Raw genomic sequence first — 24,388 nt, forward strand, 5'->3', positions numbered from 1 at the left:
TTTCTATGTCCATCTTAAGAGATTCTTCCTCACAAACTTCAAGGTCAGCAAGTTATTCATTTACATCTTATGAACATTCCAAAGTTTGCTTTTAAATCTTTCATTTTTAATTTGACTTTTGCCACGCCTCGTGGCTTGCGGGATCTTAGTTCCCCAACCAGGGATTGAATCCGTGCCCTCGGCAGTGAGTCCTAACCACTTGACTGACAGGGAATTCCCTGGATTTGATTTTTATGCATGGCAGGAGTTAAGGAAAACAGTAGAAACGGCATTCATTAAAAATACAAACAAAAACCCCCATAAAATCATGTGTTACCTTTCTTCTCTTGACACACTAGAAGTTCTAAAGTACCTACCTGTTTCCAAACTAAACCAGGATCATTAATGTGAAAAACCTTTTGTGACAGGTAAACTTTATCATTAATCTCTGCTTGGGAAACATGATCTGCTGAGCAGATCCACAAACTTTAGTTTTGCAGACTGAAGTTCTCAAGTTTAGAAACAGCTTTTATTTTTGGGGGCTGGGGGCCGCCATGGTTTTACACGCCCTTGTTTTCCCAAACGTTACACATTCCCTCTCCTCCTATAGATTTCAGCAATGTGGACACTAAGTTATTACAGCTCATGAAGTAAATGCATATCCCTGGGCTTTAGAAATTAGAATCCCAGAGACTGGGTGCTGGGAATAAGCACTTTAACCCTGATTTGATCAAAAGCATTAAAAGTGAAAGCCACTTGCCTGTTGCTTAGAAAGCAGAGCCTATTTCTTCTTCCTACACTCTCTCACAGAGTTCCTCACCTGTGAGTGCACGGAAGTCGTCTTTAAATTCTCCTATCTTGATGCCTTTGTTCATACGCCGTCGGATACCATCCATTCTGCAAGTCTGACTCAAAGATAAATCTTCTCTGAAAAGTCCTTCTTAATCACTCAGAACAGTGACTGGCCCTAACCAACCTCCGATAATAAAAAAAAAAATGTAAGCCCCTACTGAAATACTGATAGGTTTTAGAAGTTCTTGAATTGGAAATAAATTTACTACGGACAAGTCTTCGACTAACATTAGTTAAGTTTGGTCTTTCAGACATTTTATGAAATGGACTTATAAGAAAAAAGTACTCATCACCAACGGAGTCCCTGGCATCACCTAGGATTGATAATAGCTGTGCCTAAATATATGCATTCAATATATTCTTGGTTTCTGCATCCAAAAGACACATATGCTTGCTTGACCAGCAGGATGGTTGGATATTCTTACAAACTGAGTAATTATGGTACACAGGTCAGAAGCATATGTCTTCCAAATAGTTGGTCTACCATCAAGTTTTGAAACACTTGGGGGTTGACAGTCATACATATCAAAGGACCCAGGTGAGTAGCATAACCAGACTTGGATGTATACAAGCAACATTTTTAAGGTTAGTTTTCAGACTTTTAAAGCAGATCTACCACTGTGTTGGGTTCTTGAATACCATGTTGTTATCCAAGAGTATCAGTTTCCTTAGAGGCCTGTTGTAAAGTTTCTAAAAAAACAAAAAACAAAAATCCTACAAAGACCCAGCAGTATCTTATGTTTAGGTCTCCAGTCTATTAAAAGGAACTAGAATTAATCGAGATTGTGACTGCTATAGGACACACTAAAAATAACAGAAAAGTACTTTACAGATGCAATTTTCAGAAAAGTATCCAAGTCCAGCCATTTTCCAAGGGCCCCGTCTAAGCCACCACCTTAAGACTGTAGATATTTCAATTCCACCACTGTAATTTCCTATATGTATAACAAAGTATAATAAAGCAATTTATTTAATGATTCCTTCACCTTTTCCCACAGGAAGGTGTGTATCTCTTAGCACCAGTTAAAGTTCCTCACACACTGCAGGCTCTCGTGCAGTGACTATGATGTACTTGAATCCAAACACACTGCCATTCTCTCCTAATGGAGAGAAACCATTTAAATGATGCCACCACCGCTGAAAAGGGTCACATTCTTAGATCTACATTCAGAGCCTCCTGAAGATATTTGAACATCTCACCATTTTTAGAGTTCCCAAATTATTCAATCAAGTTGAGACCTGACCTCAAATAATCTAAGATTGCAGATTACAAATTGGCTTTAACTAGTTTTAAAATATGTACTGGGCCATGGCAGGATTGGTGACTATTTTTAGGGAAGACAGGAAAAGGACTGAGCTCCTATAGTTACTAAGCCACTTGACATTACATTCTTTTAATTCTTTTGCTCCCCCACACCAATTTCTATCTTCATCACACAAAAAACTAACAGCTATTAACTGGAAAAGCCAAGACCATAGGCCAAAGTGGCAGCAAAATCCATCCTTTTAACTGATCACACTCCTGCCCACTCTCAAGGCACAACTCTGAAGTGGACATAATACATTTAACAACTCCAATACTACACACACACACCAAATACATTACATTGCTGGAGTCTCCAAATTCCTGAAACTGTTGACAGAAACAGACATGAAGCCTGAATTTGGGGCAATTTAAGAAATGTTATAAAAAATTTATTGTTCAAATCTCAAGGCAAAAAAATCTCAGGTTGAAATCTTCCTTTATCTACTGGGCACTACTATGTAGAAACCTATTAACACCTAATATTAATGAAGTATTATCACAATTTATTTCAGAATCAAAGTAGTAGATAAGACTGAGGCACATAAATAGGCAAATGAGACAAGCTTTAGATTTTATTTATAATTTACTTGAATAAAACCCATCTCCTCAGTCTTACTTCATTCTCCATAGCTATAAAATGATTATTTCATGTCCTTGGCCTGGGGGTCAGGAAAAATCAATAGAAAAAGAAAAGAGCTGTGTGTGAAGATGCATTATGATGTTGTCCCAAATGCATAAGAGATATTTTTCTCCTTGAAAGAAAGACCCCAAGGCCTCCATTGCACTTTTATTTGAATGTAACATTTGGGACAATTGTCCCAAAGGGCTGATATTTCCCAATTTAATCTGAGGTCATAATAAAACAAGCAACAAAACAGTATTCGGGATTTCAGTTCTCACCCTTATCATCAAGACTCACTGCCTCCCATCATCAGTATTTATTGAGCATTTACAGTGTACTAGGCACAATAGAACATACAGAAAACATTGTCCCTGCTCTCAAGGAGCTTACATTCTAAAAGAAAAAAAAATACACCTCTTTTAAAATGGTATTTTTGTTTGGTGTTTTCTGCAAGGTACTGAGGAAATAGCTTGTAGGGTGAGCTTTGGGTATAACTTAGCCCCATCATTATTCAGAGAGGAAGAGGAAGGATTTTAAAGGCAAAGACAATGACAGACCATTCAGGATAGGTAGGGTTTACAGGGAGATAAACACAATCTCATCAACTAGGGAGAGATTTGCTGCAGTGTATAGGATGAGGGAAATAGTTTGTGGGATGCAAGCAAAGGAAGCAGGGTATCCTTAGGCATTGAGTGGAGCCAGAAAGATCATGCGGCCTTTTCCCCAAGAACATGGCCACCAAGTAGGAACGGTTGGTGACAAGACACAAGGCTTAAAAAAGGTAATCCTGTGCACCTGACAAATAGAAAGAATAAAAGATCAAAATTGAAGGCAGGCTATAAGAGTATCAAGAAATTCTTAAAAACAAAAGTGATTTGGAAGCACGAAACTTACAGTTAATGCTACCCAATGTCATGATGGGCCAAGAACATTGCAGCTTCCTAAGTTAGAAAATGCCATATACCAAAATTTTAAATGGAACACATTACTTTTTTTTTCATTCAATCCCCCTGTCTCTGGAAAAAAAAAAAAAAATTTTTTTCAGGGGGATGGGGAAGTAGGGACATGGTTGGGAACAGTAGTAGCTATCTTAGTAGTATTTTGCTGTTATGATAAACTTTGTATTCAAACTTAGTAAAAGCCCATTTAGCTGCCAAGAGGGAATAAGGAATAAATTTCCAAAAATGTACAATTTTCTTTAGAGAAGTTTCAGAACCAAAAGACTAATTTACATGAAAAGCTGTAGAGAAAGTAGTTGAAAAGTCCATTCATAAAACTTTTATTCCACTTACATGAACTTAATACACATGTTCTTAACAATTATGCTTGGATTGTTCATGAAAATCTCATAAGACATTAAACAAAGCTAGCCATCATCTCAAGTTATTTCCCTGTTAACTATTTTTACAGCACATGCATGTTAGGCAAGTATCAAAAAAAAAAAAAAAAAACCCAAAAAACAAAACAAAAACAAAACAAAACAAAACCCACAAAAGCAAAAAAAACCTAAAAAATGTTAAATACATGGGTTTTTTGTTTTACTGCTGCGCCTGATACACATGAAGTAATGAATATCAAGCAATTCATTTTTACTGCATCTTTACTTGTACATTTGTTCTTAGGTTGCCTAAAACATTTAAATACAAATAAAATGAGTGTAGCAAAAATAATGAAAGCAAACAGCAGTTAACTTTACAAATAATGGAATGTGAACCGTTTCTGCCCTTATCCAGAGTAAATTGAGTCACAACTAAAGGAACGCTTCTGTAGCTGTAGTCAATGGTGTGCACATTGAGACTTGAGTATTCCACAGATAACACATGGTTTAACATGTAATATCCATGGGGTATCTATTTCTACTATAGCCTTATAAGTGCTCCAAACCTTAAAGTACCCACAGCTACACCTGTGACTGGAACCAATTATCCCTTTTATTCCCCACCAGGACAAACCAATACGAGGCAGTTTTCTTTGCTTAGACATGGAAGCAGTTTTAACACTGGCCCTTGTGAAGCCACAATGTACCAAAAGTACTATGCCAAACATTTATAACTTGTATAAAAATTCCACATTCCCATATTGGCCACCTCAAGATGAAAACAGATAACTCCCTAAATGTTAACTGGCTCTACTCCCCTAATATTAAACATAAAAACCACATGGGAAATATAGAAATTCAAATAGAAGTAACATAAACCTGTCATAAATCGTAAACAAAAAACTATTTGTGGGACAGCATGGATGACAAATGGTCTACTGTGTAAATTTTAGAATGAGGCAGACAAAAGTTGGAAGGCCTTTTAATTTTCCCCTCCTTCTCCTGCTTCAGCTTCGTCTCCTTGGGTATCCGATGTCCACAACTAGTTAAAAGAGGAAGGGGGGGAGGGAGGGAGGGAGAGAGAGAAATTTTAGTATATTTCAGTTTAAAAAAACCTTAGTATATATGCCAAAGTACCAGAATCTAAGCAGTTTTTGTTGGAAGGCTTTCTTTAAAAAATTGCAGCATTTAAGATAGCTTCAAGATGTAAAACGCCTCCAGGGAATTATATTCAATATCCTGTGATAAACCACAATGGAAAATAATATGAAAAAGAATGTATATGTGTATAACTGAATCCCTTTGCTCTATAGCAGAAATTAACACAACATTGGAAATCAACTATACTTCAATACAATAAATTTTAAAAAAAGATATAAAAGACATCAACATAATACATTTATTTCCTCCCTAATCATTCTGTAAGCATAGTAAGTACACAACAGAGTTGTCTTCAAATAACAAAGTCAGACACAGGAAATTCTTGGTTATTCATAGGTGAAGAAAAAGTAGAAGAAATCATAGAAACACTACAGTTCTAAATATCAATAGCTATCAGAATAGTAGATTGTCCCAAATAGCCCCAGTGAGAGACGGATGTATAAGTTTAGTGCAACTAAACCAGAATCATCAAATTCAGTCCCCATGCTCAAGGAGCTCAGGCTGACTACTTTCCCCGGTAGACTTTAGACTGCCACTCTAAAGAGAATACCACACTCTATGAAACTCAAGAGTCAGGATCAAGTCAGAACTAAAATACAAATTTAACTAACATTTTTAGTTTACAAAAAAAACACAAAAACTACCTTTGTGAATTTGTCTGATTCAAAATAAACAGATGAACACAAAACAGTATGGTCAGAACCAAATCTTCGAAGAGGTAAAAACTGAATTGTCCCATAGTAGTAGGCCTATGGTGTCTACTAATTTTTAGATTGTTACAGTTTTTCAGCAGTTTAAAAAGATGATTTCAAAATTATCTCAGCTGTTTCAAATATTTTTTTTACAAGTCTTAGCACTCTATAATGATTTTTAGAGGAAATTATAAAAGGATTGTTTCAAGATACCTTAAATTTTATATTGCTTATACACTGCAGAATGAAGGGGGGGAAAGCTCAATATTTTTCTATCCCCCAAATCACCCATTAGTTTTATTTATTTATTAACCAAATATGTTACTGGCCTGGAAAGGAGACTTCTTTGAACATCATACAGTTATCTGAATGACCTAGAAGTCTGTAAGCTTCTATTAAACTGGTGGTCTTGTAAGACAAGATGGAATTATTTTTTTATCATCTCTTTCCAGTTCTTTCATGGATCCTGTTTTTTCCATATAAACATTAAAACTTTGATGAAGGATATTTATATTTCTCTTCCTAGGGTTATGTGTTAACAATACTGGTCAACCAGATCCAGACTCAGATACTAGATAGTTTTGACAAAATTTCTTTACTTGACAGATAAGTGATCCAATCAACCTATAACGATAACAGGCAATACGACAAGAGCTCAGAGAAGGCACATAGTAAATAGTGACAGAATCAGAATCAGAACCTTGGTTTTCTTCTTACTCAGCTGTTGTAATACGCTCTTCATGCTATACTGATACCAAGATTCAGCTAGAAGTATATATTTCAGATCAGACCTTCTCAAAAAGTGATAACACAACTCAGTAGTGACTAGGTCTCAAGTTCTACCTTTCAGAACTATCTCATCATTTCAAACCAGAAAAATTTGAAAAATTCTTAATATTAAAATTAGCTAACAAACTGAAGTGCTTCTTTCATTTGATATACATAAAAAGATTCATTCTTTAAGGAACTCTATACCTTATCCTCTTGACTGAAATAATCTCCAGAGTGTGTAGGGAGCCTCCAATTATACTTTCTAAAATAATTTTCAGTGTTTAATAATAAACAAGTACATAATGACATTCAAAAAACTGCTGAGAATATAACTGGTTCAGAAAATTGGCAATGGGCTAGATAAAATAAAGCTGAGAAAAGTTAAATGTATACAATGATGATGTACAGTCCCCAAAACAAATGCCCCAAAGCTAATAAAAACCAGTAGCACTAAACTATAATCTTCATTCCTAGCTCTTTATCTGGCACACAGAAGATACTTGCTACTTTTTTCACCCAAGCCTCAAAACTTCAAATTTAATATTCATGTGAAGGAGAAGAATGTGAAAACCTATGGGACCAAAGAGACATATCAACCAACTGCAATATATAGACTATTTGGATCCCAATGTAAATAAAAAACTGTTGGAAGAAAAAAAAAAAAGACAATACAAAGAAACACAAAAAGACAACTGGAAATTGAATGCTAGAAATTTAATATTATTAAGGTATTAACTATATATTTTTTCAGTGTGGTACTGGCATTGTGGTTTTTTTTTTTAGTCTGCAGTATACCAAGGACAATCATGACCTGCCACAGTAAGTCATTTTTTTTTTTTTTACTAAGAGACTAGGCAAAGTAGATGTCCACTTGGACTCTGTAGAGTATCTGAAATTTTGTAACTAAAGTTATTAATGCCCTACCATAGCTACAAAAATAGAGAAGCAACTTTATGGTCACTGTTTTTAATGGAATTTAAATATGAAGAGAGGGCTTCCCTGGTGGCGCAGTGGTTAAGAATCCTCCTGCCAATGGAGGGGACACGGGTTCAATCCCTGGTCCGGGAACATCCCATATGCCTCGGAGCAACTAAGCCCGTGCACCACAACTACTGAGCCTGCGCTCTAGAGCCCGCGAGCCACAACTACTGAGCCCACGTGCTGCAAGTACTGAAACCCGAGTACCTAGAGCCCATGCTCCGCAACAAGAGAAGCCACCGCAATGAGAAACCTGCGCACCGCAACTAAGAGTAGCCCGACTTGCTGGAACTAGAGAAAGCTCGCACGCAGCAACGAAGACCCAACGCAGCCAAAAATAAATAAATAAATAAGAGAACTTAAGGGACTTCCCTGGTGACGCAGTGGTTAAGACTCCATGCTCCCAATGCAGGGCACCCAGGTTCGATCCCTAGTCAAGGAACTAGATCCCACATGCATGCCACAACTAAGAGTTTGAGAGCCACAACTAAGGAGCCCGCCTGCTGCAACTAAGATCCAGAACAACCAAATAAATAAATAAAAATTATTTAAAAAAAAAGAGAACTTAAGTATGCTTTTGATACTAAAAGCAAAACTCTTCTGTGACTAAAATGGAAAGAAAAGAATCAACTATATTGAAATGAAAAATAAAACGGCTTATGTAATTGAAAGTTCAAAACCATGAATTACAAAGTCATTTTAAAAACCAGAATTTTAACAATGGGTATATGTAACTAATGAAAAGATACATTTTTAGTCCTTAGTCTAATATTTCAGTTTCTGTAAGATGGTTTTCTTCAGAGTTTTAAAAGCAGATAGGATCTTACATTAAAAAAAAAAGAATAAAAAAAGCGAATATAAAAATAAACTGAGTCACACGAATTTTTTGTTTCCAGTGCATATAAGTTATGTTTACACCATACTGTAGTCTATTAAGTATGCAACAGCATTATGTCTTTAAAAAAAACCAATGTACATACCTTGTTAAAAAAATACTTTATTGCTAAAAAATGCTAATCATCAACTGAGCCTTCAGCAGTTGAAATTTTTGCTGGTGTAGGGTTCGAAACACTGAAAATTACCAAAATGTGAACTCAAGAGACATAAAATGAGCAAACGCTTTTGAGAAAAACAGCACCCATAGACTTGCTCAACACAGGGTTGTAACAAACCTTCAATGTGTAAAACTCGTAGTATCTGCGAAGCACAATAAAACAGAGGTATGCCTATAATCTCTTCGCCATGTTAACCGCTCATGATGCTGGTATGTACTTACTGTCAAGTTGTCTCTCAGTAACTGCATTATTAGTGTGCTGTCTTTGTATGACTCTTCACTTAATGTATCAAGTTCAGCAATGGCTTCATCAAATGCCTGTGATAAAAAAAAATATATTTCAATGCTCTAATAATAATGATTACTAAATTTCCACATAACAGGTAAAAAATACATACCGTTTTTGCAAGAGAGCAGGCTTTCTCAGGGGAGTTCAGAATCTCATAATAGAACACAGAGAAGTTAAGGGCCAGACCCAATCTGATAGGATGTGTTGGCTGCATTTCCTTTTTGCTGATTTCAAAAGCTTCTTGGTATGCCTGCTGTGATTGATCCACAATCCCTGGATAATAAAATGCACCAAAATGTATCGATAAAAGTTTGCACTTCACCTTCACCCCTCAAACCAAACCTTTACTATCCAATTATAAACTCTGAAATATTAAGCTGTAGCAACCTTAACTGATTAAGGCTCCTCAATTTAAAAGAAAAAAAAAAGAAAAGCTTCGTTTGGAAAACTACACTAGCCATTGATCAATGTCAAGACAAAATAACTCTAACCATCTCAGTATTATTTTTAATAATTAGTTTGTACTGCTCTACAGTTATACTATAACCACTATTAAAATTGTGAGGAAACATTCCTATACATAAAATTGGCTTGTTAACAAGCATACATTTCAGAATACCAATTATTCAGCAGTAGATATATAGTTGACCCTTGAACAACAAGGGGTTTAGGGATGACAACTCTTCATGCAGTCGAAAATCTGAGTATAATTTTGTAGGCGGCCCTTCATGTCCAACCTTGGATCATGTAGTACTGTAGTATTTACAGAAAAAATCTCTGTGTAAATGGACCTGTGCAGCTTAAATCTGTGTTCCTCAAGGGTCAACTGTTTAGTTGAAGGAAGGACGGGGGGAGGGAAGAAGGGGGGGGGAGGGAAGAAGGAGGGGAGGGGAGGGAAGGAAGAAAAGAGAGAGAGAGAGAGAGAGAGAGAGCGCAAAGTCCATTATTACTCTTCATTTAGTGCTCTGAACTATTAAAAAACAACAGAACAATTCTCTAACTCCAGAAGGGACTCCTTCCGTGCCGTGTCATTTTCTAGGCGCCCAGCGCAGGCTGAGGCAGCATACCTTTCTTGTCGTCACCAGCAGCAACCTCGGCCAAGTAGCGGTAGTAGTCTCCTTTCATTTTCAAGTAGAAGACTTTGCTCTCTGCTTGTGAAGCATTGGGGATCAAGAACTTTTCCAAAAGAGACTTGGGAAGAAAAGAAACAGTCATAATAAGACTAAAATATTTACAAAACTGAAAGAATCTGCATTTTTTAAGAGCATACTATAGCCTAAGTTATAAAACTTTAATACCCAGTCATTGCCAATAATACAATTTTTGAATGCTGTAGACTCGTAAATTTGTGGTTTAAGAGCAGAATGCTTTGGACAGTAATACTTAAAATTTGAAATTAGTGTTCAGCTTATTATTTAAGGATGATAATTTGAATATTGGCATCTCCCCCACAGTGCTATCAATTTACATGCTGATAAAGACTGCATGTTTCAATGAATGTGAAAGCATGATAGCTCATAATATTATATTTGTTATTATGCTTTATTATTATATTATTTAACAAAATGGCAAACTTTTCATTTTCAAGGTAGTCATGACACTAGAATGCAAAGAACATAAGAGATTAACTTTTTGGTACTCTGGAGGAATATATGACTTAAGCAGAAACCGATAGTATAATAGACACTACCAGAGTCCATGACAGAGGAAACAGAACAAAAGAACAAAACGTCATTTATAAGACTACAATTAAAGTAATACCTCACAACAGGTAAAAAGCTGTTCAAAGTTTTATTTTTCCTAACTAAATTAAGACACTGGTAGGAGTATGAGAATTAAAGATCTGAAGAGTAAATCTTTAGTTTCATTAAAGTGATTTTCAGCTAATAAGATACATATTTACCGATCACCCCAAACGGGTTAAACTTCATTCTACGTAATTCTGTTCAAAACTATAACAATCTAAGCTAAGTAAATCCTAACATGCTAATAATTATATTCTACAACGGATTTAAAGAAAAACTTGATTTCACTGTATTAGGGGGATAAGGCACAATAAACTAGTATTTTTTTTTTAAGGGGGAGAAAGATAATTCCAGTAGTAGAATTAGGCAAAAAATTTTTTTTTAAACACTCCACTTCTTCCTACTAAATACACTCTAGGAATCAAGGTGAAAGTCAATTTTCAACTGGGCTTAGCCCCAAACAATTCTCAGTTTTTACAAGGAAAAAGGGTATCTAATTCTTGCTTTCTATTCTTCTGGTAGTAACCCAGTAGTTTATATAGCACCTACTTATATGCCAAACAGGCTGAAAAATGCTTTTAAATAGTAACTCTAACTTTGTATGTCTACCTCATTATGTTCCAAATGGTGAGTGGGAGAGTAAGCTTTAACCCGGCTTCTCCCCCTTTCTGCAACTTAAGCAACAGATACTCAGATGAAGTGGGTAGTTCCAAGTTGGCAGTAGGAGCAGGTTGCAATGCATTACAGGAAAGGGTTGGAGATGAGAATTCAACCTGAAATAATGTTTCCTGTGATTATTAACTGATATTTGAAACCGTTGGCCTGAAATCAGAAGACCACTTTGGTTAGGATAACAAAATTCTTACTACACCACACCCAGACTTTCATATTCAAAGATCTCTCAGCTGCAAAAGTGTTTTGGAATTCATTCATTCATTGATTCATTTAAACTGTGAGGCAGCTTCTAGTGTGAAATCTCAACCAAACTAGAAATAAAGGAACCCTCTGGGCTTGGAAGACCACTGCTTCCTCCGAAGAAGGAATGCCTATAACCTAAGACTTGGCAAAATTCAAACTTCCCGTCATTTTGTCCTTTAAACACCATCATCCTCTTTGAGGCATGAACACTCTGTGAACACTATAGCTGCTCTTTGGGGATCTGCGGATCTGCCTAAACAGCAAAAGATAGTTCCATTTAGTACAGTAAGTGTTTTTTTTTAACTTAAGAAACAAATGACCAGGCTTTTTCAAGTTTTATATCTTAATACAAAATGCATTATTCATTCCACTATGGGAGACGGTATAGCATAATGGCTTTGGATTCAGAAGTCTAGGTTTAACCTGTGGCACTCCACACTTGGAAGGACAAATTCCACTTTTGACTGGCTAGGCTAAAAGTTAGACTATGAAGTCCAACTAAGGAAAAAGTGTATTGAGATTAACCAGAATTCACAAATCACTTCAAATTAAATAGCGGGAAAAATATATATAAATCTAAAGAAGGTTCCATGTACAATTCGATTGTGAACTGCTCTCTGGCTCATTTATATATATTTAAGATTGACAAAGAATATTTTCAAACGAAAGAAGTGACAACAAGTAAAAGCCTAACCATGAAATCAATTCTCTACCTAGGCATTTCTATTTCGTATTTTACTGCTTCAACATATTTTTTACATTCATTTATTCTTCAATACTTAAATGGACCGGGCTAGGCACTGAGAATAGTGAGCAAGACAGTCTCTAAGTCTGAGGATAAAATGTCTAGCAGGGAAGACAACAGAAACAGAATAACACTGCCTCATCATGTCCTTCACTTTTCAATGACTTTTATCTAACCCACTGTATATATGTAAAGATGAGGGCCACAAACATGTGCAGTTAGTTAAGGGTGAATCACTTTAAATGTAAAACTTTAAAGTATACGTCCGAAAACTTGCAGAAGTTATTTAGGCAAGGTGTCAATAAATGTCATAAGAAATTGTAACTCATCTTTTATGAGTAATAACTTCTATATCTCTAAAAACTGTTGTTTTACATTTGGGTAACCCACACTGAGAATTTTTAAATTAGCAATTAAGCACCTCTTCCCTCAAGCTGAACACTGAATTTAGCCATAACATCTGATTTAAACAATAACAACGGCAAAAACTACTTTAAAGCTATTAACCAGAACCTACAAGTAACAAGAAGGCAAGATACCAGTAGTCAGGCTGTTTATTGGCCTAATGATAGACTAAAAGGACGAAGGATCAACAGTGGCGAATGTTTCTGGTAAAATGCTGACTACAAGAAGTTGAAAAAGCAAACTCATCACATTGTACCCATTAAATGAATACGTGCAGTTCTTTGTATGTCAATTATACCTCAATAAAGCTGTTAAAAATAAAAGAAGTTGAGAAAGGGATGAGAAATTTTTTAAATAAAAGAGTTGAGAAAGGGATAAATGACAAACTTTTAAAATCTTCTGATGACATAAAGGTAAGAACCATTAAAATTTAAAAAACAAAAAGCAAGATAGACTGGATTAAAGATTAAATTTGGTTCAAAAAGCTAACTATGAAAGAACAGAATGTCCTCCACCAGTTCCCCTACCATCCCTGTTCATGTATGCCACTCCTCCTGTCAAGAGGTGGAATTCATTTCCTTTCTCCTGAGTCCGAGTTAACTTTGTTGTCTTGCTTTAACCAACAGAATGCGGTGAAAATGACTCCTGTTCCAGTTCTAGGTCTAATCCTTAAGAGGACTAGCAACTTCCCCTTTTGCCCTCTTGGAACCCTAAGCCAGCATTAAAAAAAAACAAAAAAAACCTATCTTTTTAAAAATTTTTTTAAGGTTTTTTTTCTTAAGTTAATTTATTTTATTTTTGCTGTGTTGGGTCTTCGTTTCTGTTCTGTTTCTAGTTGTGGCAAGTGGGGGCCACTCTTCATCGCGGTGCGCAGGCCTCTCTTGTTGCGGAGCACAGGCTCCAGACGCGCAGGCTCAGTAGTTGTAGCTCACGGGCCTAGTTGCTCGGCGCCATGTGGGATCCTCCCAGATCAGGGCTCAAACCCATGTCCCCTGCATTAGCAGGCAGATTCTCAACCACTGCACCACCACGGAAGCCAAAAAAAAAAAAAATCTATCTTGCTGGAGAGAAAGGTCAAGTCAGCCCCAGTCATGAAACATGTTTAGTGAAGCCATTTGGATATTTAAGCCCCAGCTGAAAACAGCAATGAGTGACCACAGCCAACACCATGTGAAAAACTGTCCAAAAGAATCCAGACAAGCCACAGAGTTACAAAACAGAATAAATCACTGTTTTAGTTTTGATTGGTTTGTTATGCAGCAATAGACAACTGAGAAAAATAATAAAAACATCATTTTCAATAATAAACATGCCATTCTTGATACTTAATCACTTTACATGGATTAATTTGATCCTTCCATAACCTTACCTATGAGGTACAAACTACAATTATCGCCATCTCATAGAAGACAACAAATGGCGCCAAGCTCAAAAACCACAGCTAAGTTGTGACAGTACAACTCCAACCAGGCAATCTGACCTGTTCTACAACATTATTCTACGTTTTCTCTGCCTCAGCAGGATGATATGCCTACTAAGAAGGAGAATATGATTCCAAGATACCAATTAGAAATCAAAATGAAGGATGATGATTCAGTTCTACGCTGTGCTGAGGAAACCAAACCTAGAGTATATTGTTCCTTTAAAAATAGGGACTTCCCTGGCAGTCCAGTGGTTAAGACTCCAGGCTTCTACCACAGGGGGGGCATGGGTTCGATTCCTTGGCCAGGGAACTAAGATCCCACATGCTGCATGGCTCACCACCCCCCCAGCCCCCGCCAAAAGTATCAAGTCAGGATTTGACAAACTGGAGAGTATCCAGGAAAGCAAGCAAGAGTGTTGATGAAAACTGGAAACAGTCATGAAAACTGAAAGAATATGACATGAATGGCTCCAGAAGACAAGACTAGTTAAATCTGGGCAGAGGCAGATTTCTGCTCAGTATGAGAAAGCTTACGAAACAAATTCGGAATAGGCCATCTCGTCAGATAGCAAGTTCTACTCTTCTTACAGAGATTTTCAGGAGAAATGAGAAAAATCACTATTTTTTAGAGGAGATTCACAAATAACATGTGGTCTCATTCAACTCTAAGATATGGAAGATATAGAGTTCACTGAATTAAGTTAATTGTAACACTACAGAGGTGATTAAGTATGTTAATTTATCAAACTAACCAAAGAGAAATAAAAGTTCAATTTTCCGGATTTAAAAGCCAGAGGAGAAAGGCAAATGTAGGGAGAAGACCATGATGGAAATAAAAACGGGGAAAAAAGGAAGCAGCACTTATCAGAAAGCAGCAGTGACAAGAAAAACTGGAGAAGAGAAAATGAAGAGAGGAAAGAACTAATAGCTATTTTCAACATACAAAAACTTCAGAAAATACCCTGTGCTAAGTATACAACTTCCTATAGTTCATTCATGTTGTAGTAGTAAAGTGGAGGTGATGACAACTGTGGGACATTGTGAGAATCTAAATTTAAAAGGAGACATAGCATTAATATAAGGAAAGAAGCAAATGAGGTGTCACAATTTCTACTTATAAAATAATGGTTAGGCTGACTACTGATGAACCTTCCACTTGTAAAATTCTCCATATAACACTGACTTTCTAATCTAAATGTAATTTATAACAGAAAAGGATTTTCAGGTCAAACACAAACTTTAATAACATCTTACACTCAAGCACTTAACTGAGACTACAATGTTAATATTGAGCTGATCTCCATTTTAGCCAGTCAGAGAAAAAAATAACATGAAGGAGCATGTAGCCTGGAGTCAGTACCCACGGCCCGCATGTACATTCCATTGGTAAAAACAGTCACTTGCCTGCATTTAAGAGGGACACTGGGAAATTTGGTCTAGCTGTGTGCACAGGAATTAGAGGGGAGACTCAGTTTTATTAAACAGATAGCAGTTTCTGTCACACAATTGATGGAAGCATTTTTTCTTAGTTACTGGTATTGATTATGAATTATTAATATGAAATTGAAAAGAACTAGTGAAAATGGAAAAATGGTATGAATATTTTGTAGAAAAAATTAAAAAGCTAAATCTTTTTATAATCACTACCTATATGATTTTTTAAAAATTTTCACATCAGCATTATATGCTAAATATGAACGTTAAAATGTTATCACACAACAGGGAGGGAGTAGTTACTTGTCTGAAGAGCAGTTGTACTGTATATAGTGTCAATACGGATCTTACCGAAATAGAATTTGTTTTAGAGATTCACAGTAGTTCCCCTCAAGCAGTTTAAAAAAATGTTTTTGATGACAGCTACTGTCTTTTAAAGATAACCATGGCCATTTAAAAATACCTAAAATTAATCTGCTGAATTAGAGTTAATGCATATTCTGACTTTATACAGTAGCCATCCCCATTTAACATTATGTGGGATTGAAAGCATGAAGCCCACATCTGAAATGTCTCTGTAAATGGTTTATAATCCAGAGCTAAATACATGCTATAGTTCTGGAGAGGGCGCTGAACCTTAATCTAATCAATGGATAAATTATGTGGAGCTTGAGATTTTAGAGTTAAAAGATTTTTTTTTCCTCTACAGCACCATGTACAATTAACCTCTTAGGTTGTAAGAACACTTAAGATATGGGGTCAAGTAATGATTTTTTCCCCCAAGCCAGTCAATTTACCCAGGGCAGAATATATTAACAATAGTTTCTAGCACGTGCTCGATCCAAAGATGGTCTACATAACATCAATGCTTTGACTCTGGAGTGGATTAACATTAAGGAACCACACAAACTGACAGGTTATCTAGTTCTGACTGCCCTTCTTGAGCTAGGCTCAACCTGCCCCCACTAGGAATTTCAATAAACATTCAATTCTAACTGTGGTCAAATATTTCTAATAAAAAGTTTGTAAACTGAAAATCCATCTCTATTCTCGTGATATACCTCTCTCACTGTCCTTTAATATGATTACAGCTGGAAATTAAGAAGAGTAAAATATCAAATCTGTAGGAACAATCAAGACTACAAACTATCTAAAACACCAAAACTGCAGCCTGAGCTGGTGGCAAGGCCCTAACCTCTGGGCATCCAAGCACTTCTTGGAGCAACAGATTGGTGTAATAGAAACAGTATAAACTAAAATCAGGAAGACCTTAAATCCCACTCTCATCAATTTTGAGATCTCAGGCAAGTTAATCTCTCAGAGTCTTAGTTTTCTCATCTATTAAAGAAATAAATTTAATTTTATAAAATGATTTTTTAAATAAAAAATATATTTACAAATGATTAAAATGAAAATCTACTTCAAAAGGCCGCTACGAGGTCTAAATGAGAGTATAGTTTATATACACAGGAAAGCACCAATCACAGCTCCTACTCAGTTAGATGTAAATATAAGACATGGGGATCTTGACAACCAAAAAATCTGCTTTAGTGCACTTGTACTCTCAACTTTAGTACTTCAGTTCAGGTTCCGTAATCAAAAATTTGTGTATCTAATAAGAGCGGTGAAATAATGCACAAAAAACTTTCATTTAAAAACACAAGATTAAAGAGGGCGGGGACATGCTGAGCTCTGGGCTTTCCCACCTGGTTTTGTGGTGCCTCCTGAAGGTTCTGATGAAGGAATACACTGAAGTAATTACAGCAAAACAAAAACAAAAACAAACCTACAGGATTAAATTATATCAAAGTACATAAGATAAAGGAAACATTTTCTGTTAGTACTTGTTCTTCTTACAGCAGACTTGTAAAAGGCACAAGCTTACACTGCTTACTACCTATGTTCAAATCCCAGTTCACTGCTTACTAGCTATGTCAACTTGATGAAGTTCTGAAATTTCTCTGGGCCTCAGGTTTCTCATCTGTAAAAGAGACAGAAAATAGGTGTGACCTCATGAATCTCCCCCCAGCAGGACTCCCAGGGGTCCACAGATCACTCTAAGAACTGTTGACTGACTTAAAGTAATCTGTACCATTCACCTTTCAATATACCCAGCTCTAACACTATGTTCTCCCGCAAGCCAATTCTCAAAAATATTCAGTTTAGTCTACATTTTCTGTACCTCTCAGGTCTGAAGAGCTTTCAACTGAAGGAAAAACAAAAGGAAATATCCCAATTTCTGTCAATATCAACAATGGACTAGCTAAATAAATTGCTACACTCATCAAACACTATACCGACGTTAAAAAGAATGCGGTAAGTGCCAGTATGGAATGAAGCATAAGATATACAACAAAGTGTGTGGGTTCAACTTACAGAACAGTTTGTATATGATCCTACCTGTGTATATTCTTCAAGGACAGAACTGTTTGAGTGGGCACTGCAAGTTCCCAGGAGGATACAAAAAAGATTAGACATTACCTCTGAGGAAGTGGGATGACATCAGAAGAGTTTTGTTTTTTGAACTTTATATCCTATGCTCTGCAACATGTTATCCAGAGCAAGTGTAATTTAAAATAATTATGATTTTGCACCTTTGACTTTTCACATACGTATTCTTAATCTACTTATAGGCTCCTTAAAGACAAACGTTTTGCACATATTAGGCACTCAAACATCAAATCCCCAGGCCGAATTTGTAGACTAATTTGAACTGCTTCATTTAAATATAGCAGAGGAAACTTAGAACAATCTTAAAGGAGAAAAGCCTAACATCAAGACTATCAAAAGTTCATCATCTTACCAAACTTCTAAATATATAGTTAAGATAAAATGTAGTAAAAATTGAGGTTGATATTGTAGGTTACATAATGAATATTTTGCTCAAAAAGGAACAATGCTCTGATTCTTTAAAGACCTAGAAATTGCTCAAAAATGACAGGTGTTTGGGTGCTGTACTAAGCACATATATTCAGAAACAGCAGCCAAAGGGCAGCCAAAGCATACCCTAATATGCTTTCAGGACCCTTGGATAAGCGCCAGGTACTATGTAATGCCTCTGGAGGGGGCAACTAAGGGAGACAAACAACTACAAAGCTTCACCAGAGATAGGGTGGGAGGACAGTTCGAAGCAGCAAGGTAGAGTAAATTTCTTTGCAAGTCAGGACACCTAGATTTTGGTACTACAACTCTGCCACCAAGAGGAGTGATGGGAGTTTCAAACAAAAATCATGACACCTCCTCATTCGATTTTCTTGTGTTTCACAGTAGCATTCATTTCAAAACCTTCCTTCTAAATTTCACCCCAGGAAAGCTTCTCTAACGCACTGAACACGTCCCGCCCCCCACCATTCCTCACTTGTCCTTTCCTTTTTTTCTTAAATGGGAATCAGACAATGTAGAGAGTAAGGGTCCTTAGACAACTTTAAAAAATTAACAAGAACTCATTGTAAACCATTTATATATTTATTTCAGCCCTAAAGAATGACCACCTGCCACTATGCAAATTAAATCACTGGGCTAGTGGCTGTGATTTAGCTTGTCAATTAGAATACATGAAGCCAAGTAATGAAAATGTATTTCAAAGGAAAATCACAAGTTATAGAGCTGGGATTTCTCCCTCTCTCAAAAGAGTAATCCATTCATTATAAAATTGCATAACCCATTTAAAAAGGACTTTGGCAAACTATACTTAGTTCTAACCTTTGATAAAGTAATCATACTTATGGGGCATCTATCTTTAAAAAAAATTGATACTTTTGCACCACAGGGTGTTTTTAGAAGTCCTCCCTGCTGTTTAAATTAGAAAATATAATGTCCTACCTAAAGATAATGGTTTGGTAACAGAACAACATGTGTCTCCTAATATGATGCACCAAGGAGGGCACAATATCATTTCCAGGAATTCTTCCCCAAAATGCACAATCTGAGTTTACTCATGAGGGATCACCAGACAAATCCAAACTGAGGGATATTCTACAAAACAACTGGCCAGTTCTCTTGAAAAAAGTGGCAAAAGGCAAGGACTGAAAAACTGATCCAGATTAAAGAAGAGTAAGGAGACATGACAATGAAATGCAAACTGTGATCCTGGATTGAATTCTGGACCAGAATTAGGCAATTATAGTGGTATAATTTGTAACTGCTATAGGTTATATAATAGTTTATTTTATCCATTATTTTATTAATTTATTGATTTTGATCATTATACTGTAGTTACACATGTTAACATTTGGGGAATCAGGTAAAGGATATACGGGAAAATTTGAACTTATTTCAAAATAAAAAGTTAAAAAATAAATGGTTAGAAAGGCAGTTTAATTACCATATGTAGAAGAGGCTATTTTCACTTTTGGTTACTTAATACTACACTTATATAAAAGTAAGTTTTAAAGAAAAACCTTCTTAATAGTGACTATTTCTAGGGGACTTCCCTGGTGGGGCAGTGGTTAAGAACCCGCCTGCCAGTGCAGGGGACATGGGTTCAAGCACTGGTCCGGGAAGATCCCCACATGTGGCAGAGCAACTAAGCCCTGTAACTACTGAGCCTGCGCTCTAGAGCCTACTGAGCCACAACTACTGAGCCTGCACGCCTAGAGTCCGTCCTCCACAACAAGAGAAGCCACCGCAATAAGAAGCCCGTGCACTACAACGAAGAGTAGCCCCCGCTCGCCGTAACTAGACAAAGCCCGTCAACAACGAAGATGCAGTGCAGCCAAAAATAAATAAATAATTTTTTTAAAGTGATTAAAAAAAATGACTATTTCTGGAAGACGACATTATCAGTGAGTTCTGTTCTCCACTCTTATACCCTTTATGTGCTCATCTATGTTTTTCAAATTTCCTTATTGGCCTGGTACAACTTGTATTTAGGAGAAAAAAATGTCACAAAAATAAGTGATGTGTTTGCAAATTAAAATGAGGGGTGGAGAGGAGGTTCCCACTTTGTCTTGGAGAGTATTCCAACAATTGGTTATACTGTTAAATTCAATTTCCATTAATTAATATACATTAAAAAGTCACTAAGCAAACAGTAAATAGTCCCAGAATAATAAAGCAAAAGAATCAACCTCTAATGAGACATTTACGGACTGCAATTTGAAAACATAGCTGGGCAAGTGTCTCCTTTGACTTGATTTCACCAGATGTGTGCACAGGGAAGACCAAGCCTCTACAACCCATTGCTCTGTTTTAGACTGTACTATCATGGCCCTCTTCCCTGAACACAAAGGAAAAGAGGCCAGGATATAGATAGTGCGCTTTCATACCAATCAGGCACAAAAAAACGCCGATGGCTAAAAGGGAAAAGGTGCCAAGAACTTGAGGCACAAGGCCCTCAAGTGTGATTCTTGCTATTTTCATTTTAAGTACAGAACCCTAAAATATAGTCTAAAACTAAAGCCATCACTTAAACAAAGTGGTAATTTTTCCAGTTATAAGATGGGATTTAGCCTTCTCTAAAAAACACTTCTAACTTCTCTAATGTCCAACTCATTAAACAATTCAAATACATGAAATTCCAATGCAAAAAAAATTGGGCACTCCTCGTAAATTAAATGCAACAGGATCTCTCCTAGATTAACAAACAAGCATACAGGTCATGCAACTGGACAAAGTCTTATTTTGCTTCAGCTTCTTGATCTGTGAAAATGAAAAAGCTAGGGTAGATGCTCCTTCAAGCCCCAAATCCAATGATTCTATAAAATTCACCTCCCAATTTATTATTCAATTAAAAAACTCAAAAGCCCCACAAATGTCATTTTAAATAATATCCCCAATATGAAGTTTAATTCAAATTCTATAGCACAACGGAGAAGTTCACAATTCTGGTCCTGCACAATTCCCTTGTGCACAGAGAATTTTCCCAGAACTTTCACTTTACTCTGTAGAGCCCCTGAGACTTTTATCATTCCTAAAGTCTCAAAATTCTAAAAGGCAAGCAGCTATTTTCATTGCAACTAAGGCCCATCAATTTAGAAATTATTCTCTTACTCCCTCTTGTGGCTGCATTGCTTTCCTTTCTTTCAATTGCAACTCCACCAGTTGCTCCACCAAAACTGCTAATGAATTAGATGGTGTCAAGAACTAATTTGGTACGTATTTGAAGACTTTCTGTGTAATGTTGGCACACAGTAAAATTTTAGGTATTCTATAAATGATAAAGTCATATAGATATGAAGGGACAGAGCTTCTTAACTTCAAGGATGGAACCATAGAGGACTCTGACCAGTCACTTAACTGAATGCATTTTCCACTAATAAGAAATAGATGGCAAATCTGCACCATCTAACTTTTAAAATAGCAACAAGGAATTTGATAAAGCCAAGATATATTATTCTATGGTGTTTAAGGAATGTTGAAACCAGCCTAAAATTTCATTTTAATTCCTGTTAAAAAGCCAGAGTAGTTTGGCTCCCTGATTCTTACCAAAAACGAAACAAAAGACAACCACATAAAAACTCAATGCTGATAGAAAGCCTGGTGTGTTCTAAAATGTTTTTTTTTTAAATTAGTATTTTAGTCATATTCGAAATGTACCTCCTAAAGATTAAAAGATGGTGAAAAGTACCAAAAAGAAATTATTGAGCATTGAGTGATAACTGCTAAAACTGTCTGACACTAGGGTCCCCTTCCCCAGAGCCTTTCTCAGAGCTAGCATTAACGTTGACCTACTTGGGTTGAAGTTTCTCACCAATCAAGGCCCCACTTCCCAATATTTCCATCACAAAGCACATTTTGTTTTAAAAACCTCATTTTTTATAGTGTTTTTTAAAACTTGCACATGCACATTGTGTGTTGTGTATAATTCCTTAGTGGGACCAGATTATCAGCCACTTTTAAAAAAGAAGGTTGAAGACCAGCTCTTCTGAATTTGACCAACACACAGTACTTTCCCCTCTAGGCTGTTGAGATTCTTTTTATGAGCAGAGGCTTTTTATACTTATTATGTTTTTCTTTATGCACAGGGCTTATAAAGTAGCAAGTAATCAATAAATATTAAATTTAAAGTTTAAGCAGTTTATTAAAATTCTCTTAAATTTAATCCAAAATTAATAAATCAAGCCACAATGAAGTGATATCAAAGAAGCACAAAAGAAGGTAAGCAGTATATTTGCTATCTACTATTACCACGGGGATGTATTAACTCTATATAAAATATCCTAGAGGTAGATGCTATTATTATTTCCATTTTGCAGATGTGGAAATAAGAGTCACAGAGATGTAATACCTGCCCAGAGTCATAAAATGAATTTTAAAAATTCAAACACCAAAAATCTGCATAGTCTGTGCTAGGTTGTATCACCCCTTTAAAGTAAAGCAGCACACATTATAGTTTATTTTTTAGAAATATTCATAAGATTATTCTTCAAGTCTTATCCCTATGACCCAATTAAATTTAAGTCTGATGATAATCCTCTCTTATCAGATGGAAACTATCAAATGGTAAACTGAAGGGAAAAGTCATTACTGTTAACAAAGTGTTATGATCCATTTGATGTCATTTCCAAACATCTTCTAAACACCGTAGTAAAATACTCATCAAATTACTGACTTGAGAATTTGCTTGTTCTAAGAATACTACTGCCTACCTATACACTGTCCTCAACTGTCAATTTCCCAGAATCACATTTTAAAGGTAACGTGTTTTGAGTAGGATTTTCATCACGTTTCCCTTGGTTGAATGTGGTCCAAGTATTCCTTTGAAATTCTGGGCAATGGTGTTTAATGTATGTTGTTTTAAGGGGCAAAAATAATTATGAGTTGACAATTCATGAGTCTTGGATCAACAAGAGAAGTAGGTCTGTCTCAGAAAAGCATTTGTATTTAATCACTTAGATGAGAAACATTCAACTCACCACTGGGTTCCCTGGTAATACCGCTAATTTAAAAAAACTCGTAGATCCTGGAATTTGTTTGCGAGATGGAAGTTAACCTCCACTAAAACATTTCTAACTTCTCTAATGATGTCCAACTCATTAAGCAATTCAAATAAATGAAATTCCAATACTACAAAAACTGTACCTTTTCTAGGTCTTAAAAGAATGAACATGCATACAAGTCAACCAATTGGACAAATCTTAGTTTGACTTACTTAACTCTATAGATTAACATTTGACTGACTGTCATTACATTCTTACTTTGCCATCCTACCTGTAGTTAATACCATCGTAACCGTATTTTTATTTGGGGGAGAAGGGAAGAAAACTCACAAATTCTGTTGAAAGAAAGAAAAAGCTTATATGCTGAAACCTTTTAGTTATCTATTCCAATACAAACAAACATGAATGTGCCATACAACAGGACCATACTGGTAGAAGTCAGATATATTCAACCATGCTTTGTTGCCCCCAAGATCCACACTATAGCAAACTAACGTCACCAGAAAAACATTAGTGAAATCTGCCAAGATATAAGACTATTTAATACTACATCACTACTTATGTCACATTATACCTTACCAGAAAATGCAAAATTATATAGTGACAAACGACAACTGCTACTGCATAGCAATTTTTACAGATACAAGTTTTCATCATTATAGGGAAATGCTCACTAGAGAATAAAGGAGAATGACCTGTTGCAAAGAAATGTACTTAGTACAATGGGAACTGATAAGAATGTGGTGGCTAAGCATGCCATTTCTCCCAAGCCAAATTCAAATTTGTGCCACCTAAATATTAAGCGTATCATTCCTT

At 36.0% G+C, this 24,388-nt stretch overlaps 1 protein-coding gene across 2 annotated transcripts in view; it reads right to left on the reverse strand.

Moving 5' to 3' along the window:
* Nucleotides 1–2,911: 2,911 nt before the first annotated feature.
* YWHAZ (tyrosine 3-monooxygenase/tryptophan 5-monooxygenase activation protein zeta) overlaps nt 2,912–24,388 on the reverse strand; it is a 32,354-nt gene continuing 10,877 nt past the window's right edge. Inside the window, exons 3-7 of one of the 2 annotated variants that reach the window (XR_009559488.2) lie at nt 10,090–10,213; nt 9,132–9,295; nt 8,956–9,051; nt 3,654–5,119; nt 2,912–3,554 (exon numbers count right to left, since the gene is read on the reverse strand). Coding sequence is in view for 1 of the 2 variants with exons in the window: in XM_030863018.3 (XP_030718878.1) it covers nt 5,060–5,119; nt 8,956–9,051; nt 9,132–9,295; nt 10,090–10,213 (444 nt within the window). In the remaining variant the exon portion in view is untranslated. Of the gene's footprint in view, nt 5,120–8,955; nt 9,052–9,131; nt 9,296–10,089; nt 10,214–24,388 lie in introns of both variants that reach the window. The other variant, XM_030863018.3, reaches the window with a different exon arrangement.

The sequence above is a fragment of the Globicephala melas genome, chromosome 17 (genome assembly GCF_963455315.2).
Source record: "Globicephala melas chromosome 17, mGloMel1.2, whole genome shotgun sequence".
NCBI lineage: Eukaryota > Metazoa > Chordata > Mammalia > Artiodactyla > Delphinidae > Globicephala > Globicephala melas.